We start from the raw sequence: 12,004 nt of genomic DNA, 5'->3' as shown, positions 1-12,004 counted from the left end.
AGTATATAGTTGCCCTGAGCTGTTACAGGACATTGTATTGATTGGTCACTTGGATACTGCACACCTATCCAAGTCACAAGTTTAGATTAGACAGGAGACTGTGTCCTGACTCCTGATTGCATGTAATGCCTCCCTCAGCCAGATAACTGCAAAGAAAATCTCAATGTTATAAACCCTGTAAATGCTCAGAGTATTGTTCTCTGCATTTTGTACAGTTGAAATAATTGATTGTTTTCGTGTTGAAGGTGCAAAAAGCAATTTTCATAGTCATGACTCTTACTGCAACTTTTGTTTTGTATTTTCAATTCCTTAAGGAAAGTAACAAAAAGGGAGGAGCTGCCGTAAGGAAAAGGTAAGTGATTTTATGTCATGAGAAATAGTCTTTAAAAAGACTCTTTAGAGTCTGTCTGACTTGTTTGGCAAAGTTATTGTTGGGTTTATTTGGATTCAAGCAGATGGAGCAGATCAGGGGATGCAGAATTGAGGGAGAAGTTTGTGGGTTTAGGTGAGCCATTAATTCAAGAATGTCCGATGGTTCAGAAGGACACAGAAGATTCTCTGCTGCTAAACATGGACAGGTGTTTTTTTTTTTTTGCATCATTGAACATTTTTGATACAGCAGATTAATTGGCATTTCACATCGTGGACCCCCTCTCACCTTAAATGTATGCCCTCTAGTACTAGACATTTCAAACCTTGGAAAAAAGATACCACTCTCCTCTACGACTCACATAATTTTATAAACTCCGATTAAATCTTCCCCCAGCCTCCACCATGCAAAAGGAAACAGGCCTAGCTTGACCAACCTCTCCTCAGAGCAGGTGTACTCCAAACAAGGCAGCATCCGGGTAACCGTGTGAACCTTCTCCAAGGCTTCCACATCCTTCCCATAATGAGGTGGCGAACACTGAGCACAATACTCCAAATGTGCATTGTAGGTCACACCTAACCAACTTCAAGGAGGTTACCAGGAAAGATGATGAAGGAAAGGCAGTGGACATTGTTTACATGGAATTTAGCAAGGCTTTTGACGAAGTCCTGCATGGGTGACTGGTCCAGAAAGTTATTTGCTTGGCACTCAGGATGAAATAGTAAATAGAATTCAACACTGACTTAGCAGGAGAAGCAAGAGGGTGGTAGTAGATGGTTGCCTCTCTGACTAAAGGCCTGTGACTAGTGGTGTGCCACAGGGATTGTTACTGGGTCCATTCGGTTACAGGGAAAGGTTGAATAGACTAGGTCTTTATTCCTTGCAGTGTAGGAGAACGAGGAGAGATTTGATAGAAGTATGAAAAATTGAGGAGTATAGATTGGGTTAATGCAAATGGGCTTTTACCACTGAGGTTGGGTGGGACTACAGCTAGAGGTCATGGGTTAAGGATGAAAGGTGAAATATTTAAGGGGAACTACTTCACTCAGGATGTAGTGTGAATGTGGAACAAACTGCCAGCAGAAGTGGTAGATATGGGTTCAACTGCAACATTTAAGAGAAGTTTGGATGTGTGTGCGGATGGGAGGTGGGGTTGTATGGAGAGACTGTGGTTTGGGTGTGGTTCAATGGAACAAATGGCAGTTCAGCCTGAACTAGATGGCTGAATGGTTTATTTCGGTCTGTAGCACTCAATGACTCTATGTGCCCTAACTAGAGTTTTACAGACCTGTAACTTAAGTTACAGGCTCTTGAACTTGATGTCTTGACTCATATGCATGCCCAGTGGCTTCTTTACCATCCTTTCTACCTGTGTGGCCACTTTTAGGGAATGTGTACCTGGACTTCAAGCTCCCTCTTCATCAATGCTATTAAGTATCCTGCCATTAACCGTGAACTCTTCCTTTATGTCGGATCTCCCAAACTGCAGCAACTTGAAAGTGCCCGGGTTAAACTCCATCTGCTGCTCTCTGCCCATATCTGTAACTCTTCTGCTTCCCTCTGCATCTGTTGGCAATCTTTGATGCAGTCCACTTCGCCTTCAATGCTTCTTGTCTGCAAACCCATCCTACCACGTATACATGACAAACAATAGTGATCACTATGGAACGTCACTAATCGCAAGCCTCCATCCAGAATAACACCCACCCACACTACCCTCTGCCTTTTGGATCTAATCAGTCAAGTCATTGGATCCCACACGTCCTAATTTTCTGGATGAACCTAACGTGTGGGATTTGTCAAATGCCTTATTTAAACCCAGGTATACATCGTGCACTACTTTACCATTGTTGATGGCCTTGATTAGATTAATCAGACATGACTTGTCTTGCACAAAGCCTTGCTGACTACACCCAAGTAGACCATGTTTCTCCAAGTGCTCATAACTCCTAATCCTGGGACTCAACCACTGCCTTTGCAGCCGGATCCTAATCTTCCTGACCAACAGATCACAATCAGTAACAAGTCCAGCGTGATTATTCTCAACACTGGCGCCTCAAAACACTGCAACCTTTGACCCTTGCTCTACTCCCTACACACCTATACTGCATGGCCAGGTTCTACTCTACAAGTTTGCAGATGATTCCGTCTTTGTGGGAACGGTGAGTCAGAGTACCCGAGGGAGATGGAAACCTTAGTGACATGGTGTCATGACAAAAACATTTTGCACCGTGTCAACAAAACTGAAGGCTGTTCGTTGACTTCAGGAAGTGGTGCACTGGCTCCCATTTACATCAGCAACGCTGAGGCTGAGAGTTTCAAGCTCCTAGGAGTGAACATCTCCACTAGCCTGTCTTGGTCCAACCATGTTGTCGCCATGCCCAAGAAAGCTCACCAGCGCCTGTACTTCTTCAAGAAGTTTGGCATGTCCTCTCTGACCTTCATCGATTTTTATCAGCGCAGCATCGAAAGCATCCTCTCTGGGTGCACCTCAGCTTTGTGTGGCATCAGCTCTTCCATGACCGCAAGAAACTGCAGAGTTGGGGACGGGTCAGCAGAACATGGAAACAGCCTCTGCTTCACAGACTCTGACTTCACTTCTTGCTGCCTTTGTAAAGCAGTCAATACAATCAAAGACTCGTACACCCTAGACATTTTCTGCTCTTTCCACGTACCACCAGGCTTGTGGACAGCTTCCATGCCGCTGTCATCAGACGTTTGAATGGCTTCCTAGTACAATAAGAATGGGCTCTTGTTCCCTTAATCTAACTCACTGTGACCTCACACCTTACTGTCTACCTCCATCGCACTTACTTTATTCTGCACTCTGCTATTGTACTGTAGCTCAGTGCACGGTTATAATTAATTGATCTCTATGAATGGTATGAAAGTCATGTTTTTCACTGTACCTTGATGTGAGGCTTGCTGGTCCACAATTTCCAGGATCATCCCCATTTCTAGAGGGACTGATAGGGTAACTATAGGACAGTTAGCTTAACAATGGTAGTCATGAAAATACTTGAAGCTGTCATTAAACAGCAAGACATCCGGATAGTCATCAGGCAGACATAGCATGGAATCATGAGAGGCAGGTCCTGTCTGAAAAATTTACTTGAGTTCTTCGAAAATATAATGAGTGCAGTGGATAGATGAGAACTGTTGTATGCTTGGATTTTCATAAGGCGTTTGTTAAGATGCCACATGAGACTTATCCATATGATAAGGATGCACAGAGTTGGGGGTAATATGTTAGCAAGGGTGGAGGATTGGTTAACTAATACAAGGCAGAAAGTTGGGATAAATGTGTTTTTCTCTAGTTGGCAGTCAGTAGTGAGTGGAGTGCCGCAGGAATTGGTGCTGAGCCCGCAACAGTTCATGGGATACAGTACATTAACGATCTTGGAAAAGGGGACTGAGAATAGTGATTCCAACTTTGCTGATGGCACTAAATTGAGCGGAAAAGCATATTGTACGGAGAATGCAGTAATTCTGCAGAGAGAAACATAGGTTAAATGAACAAGTCTGGCAGATGAAGTGCAATGTTGGTAAGTGAGAGCTCATCTCTTTGGAAGGAAAAGTAGACAATCAGGTTCTTAAGTGCTGAAAGATTGCAGTATGCTGATGTGCAGGGGGACTTTGGGTTCTTGTGCATGTATGGCAAAAGTTTGGTTTGCAAGTGTTATAGGTTATCGAGAAGGCAAAAGGAATTTAAGAGCAGGGAGATTATGCTGTAACTGTACAGGGTATTGATGAGGCCACACCTCTGACATCCCCCTTGCACCTATTTCCAAGCACCTTAAAACTATGCCCCCTCATGGTAGCCATTTCAACCCTGGGAAAAAGCCTCTGGCTATGCCTCTAGAGGCCACATCTGCTGGGTTGCTTGAAGTGTTTACATACCTCCACAGAGATGTTTGTGAGACCTTAAGTATTTCTGAGACTCTGTTTGCAACGAAGGTTCGGAACCTGGAAGTTTCATTCTTGATATACTTCAGCACAGAAGTACTAACAGTCCAATATACTGAGCCCAGAAGCTGCATGTGCAACTCATTCCTCCACAATGTGTCCACACGGCTTGGCGCAGTAGCAGCGATGAGCCCTATACAAGGGATGGAAACTGACTTCAACGGAGCTACCCTAGGTCTTCCAATGATAAAACCACTGTGCACCTGAGAGCACATTGTGTGCAACAATAGGTAGGTCACTGCTCCGTAGCCATCCTTGCTTGTGTCTGTAAAGTGGTGTAATGGTGCAGCAGTAACTTCTCTGAAATCCAAGGGTTTCAAACATATAGTAATCTTGACGTCGTCCAACTGGCAGAGTTCTTCCAGCCAGCTTGTCCACGCATGAGCATGAGTTGGTACCGTGTCATCCCAGCCAAGCCCTTTCTTACATAGATCTTGTAGGATCTTAGCAGATAACATCATCGAACTCAAGATTCCTAAAGTGTCGTAGATGGAACTGACTGTGGAGAAGATCCCCCTTCTGGTAGGTAGTCTATCTTGGATCATGATCTTGCATTACAGTGAGAAGGCTGGGGAGTTGCAGCTAAGCAGGATCAGTCATGATTAAATGGCGGAGCAAATTCGATGGGCCAAATAACCTAATTCTGCTCCTATGTCTTATGGTCTTAAAGTTGAAAGTATTCAACTGAAGGCACCATTGCACACTCAGTACTCTTTCCACCGAAGGAATATCTTGATCCAAATCCTTCATGTATTTCGCTCTTTGCTCTTCCGGTGTCACCGTTCGCACACTATGTCTGTTGCTTATCCACTTTGTGAGTTGAAAGCACAAATGGATAAAAGGTCATGATAGGGAGATATCATTTCTTCCTCAGAGGACACTGACACAAGGCAGCCTTCAACATAGAGGCATTGCAAAGCCTTATCCACTGACTCGCAGATGAACTGCTCTTCCTGTGCATTTCCTAAGAGTGAATTTGGCACGGCTCAATGAAGTTGCTCTATCAGGCCACCAGAAAAACCTCAGCAAATCTGCAGCTTTTGCTGGTATTTTAACCTGATGAAACCTTGATTCAATAGCTGCCATAATCACCACTGTTTTTTTTTCTGAATCTGGTTAGGACTCCAATCAGTGAACTAGTAAGATCTGGTCCTTGTAAAAGCTGAGCATTAAGTGATATTCTCTGAAAAGTTGTTCTACAGTCAAACACAACACAAAGTTTCCTTTTCTGGGATGATAAACAGCATGATATGGAATAAACCCATATGGAACATGTCGCATGACCCTGATGACTGTTGGTTTAAAGACAAAGAATGCAGAAACTGTGGCAAACAGGGCCATATTGGCAGAGTATGCAAAGCTAGTAAACAGCAGAAAAAGGACAAAATACAGAGAAACAAGAAACCCCAGAAAGGAAAACACAATGTACAGAATATGAAAGAAAGCAGTTCTGATGAAAACGACTCAGATGAAAGTGAATTGTCTTGTCTGCAACTTCACAGTGTGAAAGAGACAGATGATCGAAGAGTAATAAGGATCACTCCACAAGTGGCAGGTGTGAGAGTGAAAATGGAGTTGGACACAGGCTCAGCTTTAACAGTGATCTTTGTACATGACTACAAACAACTGTTTTCTCACATACCTCGGAAACAAACTAAACCACTGCTAAGGACTTACACAGGACAGAGAGTGTGTCCCAAAGGTAAAATTAAAGTGACAGTGACCTATGGAGATAAAACACAGCAGCTGAACCTCTATGTACTGAAAAATGGAGGACCACTGTTGCTGGGACGTGAATGGCTCAGGAAAATCCAGTTGGATTAGCACACCATCAAGGCACTAGATGTGTCGACAAAGGAGGGCAGTTCGGCAGGGAAGATGTCCGCAGCTCTCTTCTCACCCATTGTTGACTATTACAACAATGAGGAGGAGCAAGACAGCGTCGACGATAAGGACAAACGCATTATCCGTGGCCATGACTTGGATGAAGATACAGAGGATGCAAGGGAGACAGATATTGCCAATAACACACACAAAATGCTGGTGGAACACAGCAGGCCAGGCAGCATCTATAGGGAGAAGCGCTGTCGACGTTTCGGGCCAAGACCCTTCGTCAGGACATATGACAATAAGCAGGATGATGAAGACTACCTGGAAGTAAAAGAGCAGATGTACCAGGAGAAATTGACATCTCTGAAAAGACAGCTACAGCAGTTACAGGAAGTCACTTTGCAGGAGTATCAGAAAAGGATGAAGAAACTAGATCAACAATACAAGGAAAGAATACGAAATGCAGAGCTTTTTCTGCAACTGGAGACAGAACAAGTGGGAAGAAATTATATTAAAGAGAAGAAAGCAGCAGTGAAGGAATTTGATAAAGAGATTGAGTTAGAAGAAAAGAAAAAGATGATCGAGAATGAGAGGCTATCAATGGAACTCACAGGAGATTCCATAGATATAAAGCCAATAATGACTAGGAAACTAAGGAGGAGACCTAATGACCCTGTTCCAATTACCGACAAAAGACGAAAACCTGCACCTGCGCAGTTAAATTACTTGTTAACAGATGAACAGATAATGGAAGATCTGTGAACTCCCAAAAAGCTTAAATCTCTGAAAAGACCAGCCAGCATCTTCGTCTTCTCCTGTGCATCTTCCCAGCACTCCTGCTGAATCACCAGCACAAAGATATGAAGCATGAATAGAAGATGAAAAGTTATATTATGTTACGAGATGGTATCATAAAGGTCAGGCTGTCTATTTGGAATCTAAGGAGAATACGAAGATTGGCTGTGTAATTAGCACAGTTGGATCAAATGAGACATGGGTAAGGAAGACAAGTGATAGCACAAAGATGCGTATATATCTAGGACAGCTGCACAGAGGAGTCTTCATTATACGGAGGCGATCTGCTGCCTAGAACGCTTAGCAAGTTGGAGGCGCACATCATCTTAACTCCCTATGCTCAGAGGTCAACTTTTCATGACATGTATGGAAATCTGTATTAAACCAAACAAGTTATTGACAGACATTACCTGGAGAGGTTGAGAAGTCCCTCCCCCCCCACCAGAGACTTGAGTTATAAATGGGTCTTGGACTAAAAGTAAAACAAAGGCTTGTTATAATTTGATGTAATTATGTTACTTTGTTATAATTTGATATTATTAAGTTACTAAGTAAACAAATGGTAGATGTTTGTATGTTAAGGGAAAACATTTTTGTTTAGCATCGTGCCGCAGTAAAAAAAACAGCTGATACAGTATTAAAATAAAAGGGGGGGGGGGAGTGTACCATATAGCCTACAATATAATAAGGGACTACTTTATGTTTTAGTAACATGTTGTTGAATGCAGTATTAGGCGTATATTGAGCATGCGCTATTAGGCGCGTATTGATCTGTACGTGTGTGCCGAGTTCAGATTCTGCCAGTGAAGAACCATAAAACTTAGCTCCCGTCTCCAGCATTTTTATTAATAACATTGTTGTGTAACCAGGCACAACAGGCACAACAGTTTTCATTTCGTAAGTTAATGTCCCCATGAGACTTTTTAGCTGTTTTATATGACATAGGTTCAGAGTCCCTCTTTAGTGCAGGCTGGAAGTGAACACCCTGAACTACCCCTTGGGTGTCTAACTCATGCTTCACAGACATTTGAGGAACAAATGAATCAACATTGAGAGTGTCGTGTTTTCTTTGTACCGTATCAATAGAGGAACTCACACCACACTGTCCTGCTGGAGCACCCTTGGCACTGGCCCACTTGAGGCACATTTGGCCATCTATGCAGTAATTTCTTCCTGCAACTTAAGCTGCTGCTTCCTTCTCTGTTGCTGTTCCTCTTGCACTTACAGTGCATGTGTGTCTTTAATGTGTGATTAATGCAGCTAAATCAGCCTGTTTTAATCCATGCAGAGAAGGTGTTGAGATACAGAGATGCTCTGCCTGTAGCAGAACTTCGAGCGTGGACGTTTGATGCACTGTTGCTCGGGTTTACATAATGCTGTCACTTCTCTGCTATATGTGTAGTCAAAACGTGCCTTGGAATTTGAGAAATCTTTTCACTTGTTTCAACAACATGACCTTTAATATCATATGTTTGGTTCAACATCTATGACTGCACTGCTAAGGCATCCAATGTTTAAAATCACTTTCATTTTGTTTAATTTGATCGATCTTCGGAATTAGCAACGACATGATGTTGCATAGCAACAGCTTCATGGAGACTGGTCAAGCCCTCATTTGCCTTGTGTTCCTTTTGAAGACTTCCAATTTCTACTCGCTAAAGTAGTTTAAGTTCTCTTTTGACAGTCCCAATATGAAGGTTGCTGACATCAGTTGCAAATTTCAATTTACTCCTGTTACTTTTCTCTTATTGTGCTACTCAGAATCAACTCTTTGTTGGCCCGCATCATCGGCGATATTTGATTCTGTAAATGTAGTCAACAATGAACTTTCCGTGCATCCACAGCGCTTAAGGCAGACAACCTGTAGGAGCATTCATTAATCAAACTGACTTGAGACAAAGCATGAATACGTAACTATACTCATGGTTTCTACCATACCCCAACCCACGTGACAAATTATAATATAATTAAATTAAAATATAATATAGACAGACAAAATAGGTTCATGGCTCCTACAGGTTGCATCACAGTCTGGTATAGAAACACCATGCCCAGTAATGCAAAAGGTGACAGAAAGTATCCCATTCCATCAAAGGTGAAACCCTCCCCACAATTGAATACGTTGTCATGGAGCACTGCCAGGAGAAAGCAGCATCCATCATCAAAGACCCCCACTGTTCAGGCCCCCACTTTTCACTACTACTGTTCAGCAGGAGGTCAAAAAACCTTGGGTCTCGTACCACCAGGTACAGGAACAGTTATTATCCTACAACAGAACAATAATTTGGCACAGGCCAGATAGGCTCTATATGCTGTCAGATTCTAACCATTAGGCTCCTAAGCCGGCATGGACAACTTTAATCAGCACTACTCTGAATCAATTCTACAACCTGCAGACTCATTTTCAAGGACTCTTTACACTCATATTTTCAGTATTATCTTCACAGTTTGTCTTTTGTCAGTGGTTGTTCGTCAGTCAGTCTACGTTTATGTGTAGTTTCTCGTAAATTAAATTGTATTTCTTCCTTTTCCCTGTAAATGCTTGCAAGAAAATAGTAACACATTTGTACTTTAATAATGAATCTACTTTGAAGTTGGGGATTCAGAAGAGAGGGAGGGCACTTTATAGAACTATATAAAATTGTGTATGGGAAAGGGAAGATAGAGCAGGGAAGTTGTTTCTGCTGGTAAGTGAGACTAGAACTAGGGGGCATAGTCTGAAGATTCGGTGGGGGGGGAATAGATTTAAGATGGAGATGAGATGGTGAAGGTGCACAGCAGAAAGTTGCAACTCCCTTGTAGGATGTTTTAGCCATGAGGGTTCACAGAGTTAGAGGGCCACTGTCTCTTGACTTGTACCATTCTGGTTTTAGATCCTGCTTATCAGGAAATTATTCTATGGTCACACCTATGTTAGGTTGACTAGTTTGCTGCCTCTTGGGTGCTGGTGAAGGGGGCTTTGCCTTGGGGGGGGGAGGTGTGTGTGTGTGTGTGTGTGTGTGTGTGTGTGTGTGTGTGTGTGTGGTCTTGGCTGATACAACAATAGCTATTGTTCTTGTGCCACATATTTACAGATGAAATGGAAATTGGACTATCCGTTTTCTCTTGTGGTATTGACTGAGGTGAAATGTAAACCAGGCTGCCAGTTAATTATTACACTATCAGTCTGCCTTAATGTTACTGCTGTGTCACTGTAGTTGTAATTAAATATGCTTTCTTTTTTTTTTGTTAAGGGCAGACAGTTCTGACACAGATGAAAGTGATGACTTGCCAATATTTACTGGCTGCCACATACAACTCAGTGCTAAATCCAGTGAGTAAAATATGGCATACTACGTATCAAAATATTGTTAATATTTTAGGTCAACATTACTGATGCAAAGCATCACTGTTTTGGCAAAGGAGCTATTGCTGAAAAGGGGCAAAGAGGTTTTAAAAAAAAGATCAGCTATAATCTTACTAACTGAATAAAATTATCAGCTTCTGCTGCTTGTGTCTTTATTGTTTGGATAACAATCTAGTTATACCTCAGGGTGAAACATTAGTTGTACTGTGGTAACTATGTTTGAAATCAAGTTCTGACCCACAATAACTAGCCAATACCCAGTATATCAATTTCTCGAAGGTAAGATCATAAGATGGTATAATTATATTTTTGTGTGCATATTATTGTCTTCTGCAACTGGCTGGTTAAATTTACATGACTCAAAATTTGATCTGAATCTATCCCAGTGATCAAACCTGGCACTCCAGTAACTTTACCGAAATCCCATAAGGCCATTTCCTTAATTAATAAACTGGTACCCAAACCCACTGCACATCATCAGCTTGATAATAGTCCTATCATCCTTTTTCATCTTGTTGTAAAAGTGACCTGGGGATCAAAATGGATACTTCTGTTGCTGTTTAGTCCTAACGAAGGGTCTTGGCCCGAAACGTTGACAGTGCTTCTCCCTATAGATGCTGCCTGGCCTGCTGTGTTCCACCAGCATTTTGTGTGTGTTGTTTGTACTTCTGCTGCTTGTAGTTTTCTAGCACTCTGGTTCCAGAACCTGGCCTCACAAGTTTATTTGGCTTATATTAATTGTCTTTCCATCAATTTTTCTTATTCTAAAGCTTGGAGTTAAACTGGCTCTGCCCAAAAACAGAACAATGCCATTGCTCAGTGATGGAGCTTTTATCCTAAGTCATTTGGTTTTAAGTTCACTTAGTCCAATCCTTGATTACATAGTGAGGATTGATGCATTCTTACAGTGCTGCTGGTGTTGCATAATTTGAGGGACTGTCTGCCTTGAATCAGTAAGCTTCAAGACCTTGTTCTTGATATCTCCTTGTGCAATTGGGTCAACAATTTCCTCATTTGCAGACCCCAGTCAGCTTGGATTGGCAACAGCATCTCCTCCATAATCTCCATCAAATTTTGAAAGATTGAAAATCTGGCTGAGTGGTGCCGCAAGAACAATCTCTCACTCAGTGTCAGCGAGACCAAAGAGCTGATCATTGACTTCAGAAGGAAACCAGCGGTCCATGAGCTGGTCTTCATCGGGGATCAGAGGTGGAGGGGGACAGCAACTTTAAATTCCCTGGTGTTATCATTTCAGAGACCTGTACTGAACGCAGCATGTAAATGCAATTACAGAGAAAGCACGGCAGCACCTCTACTTCCTTATGAGTTTGAGAAGATTCGGCATGACATCTAAAACTCTGACAAACTTCTATAGATGTGTGGTGGAACGTACATTTACTGGCTGCGTCATTAAGCACATCTACACAGAGCGCTATGGCAGGAAAACAGCATCCATCATCAGGGACCCCCACCACCCAGGCAATCCTCTCTTCTCACTACTGCCAGAAGGGGAAAAAGTACAGGAGCTTCAGGACCCATACCACTAGGTTCAGAAGCAGTTATTACCCCTCAACTATCAGGCTCGTGAACCAGAGCTGATAACTTGACTCACCCCATCACTGAAATGTTCCCACAACTTGTGAACTCACTTTCAAGGACTCTTCATCTTATTTTCTTGATATTTATTGCTTATTTAT

General features: G+C 42.4%; 1 protein-coding gene and 1 pseudogene across 4 annotated transcripts in view; both read left to right on the top strand.

Moving 5' to 3' along the window:
- phf11 (PHD finger protein 11) overlaps positions 1 to 12,004 on the top strand; it is an 87,607-nt gene that overhangs the window by 22,640 nt on the left and 52,963 nt on the right. For all 4 annotated transcript variants that reach the window (XM_073045924.1, XM_073045926.1, XM_073045925.1 and 1 more), the window contains exons 6-7: positions 315 to 352; positions 10,195 to 10,274. In XM_073045924.1, the coding sequence (XP_072902025.1) occupies positions 315 to 352; positions 10,195 to 10,274 (118 nt within the window). The remainder of the gene's footprint in view (positions 1 to 314; positions 353 to 10,194; positions 10,275 to 12,004) is intronic.
- Positions 6,215 to 7,256, top strand: LOC140727329 (sin3 histone deacetylase corepressor complex component SDS3-like; annotated as a pseudogene).

Source organism: Hemitrygon akajei, chromosome 5 (genome assembly GCF_048418815.1).
Source record: "Hemitrygon akajei chromosome 5, sHemAka1.3, whole genome shotgun sequence".
Taxonomy (NCBI): Eukaryota; Metazoa; Chordata; class Chondrichthyes; order Myliobatiformes; family Dasyatidae; genus Hemitrygon; species Hemitrygon akajei.
The sequence above is the reverse complement of the archived record's forward strand: the minus strand, read 5'-3'. Positions and strand labels throughout refer to the sequence as shown.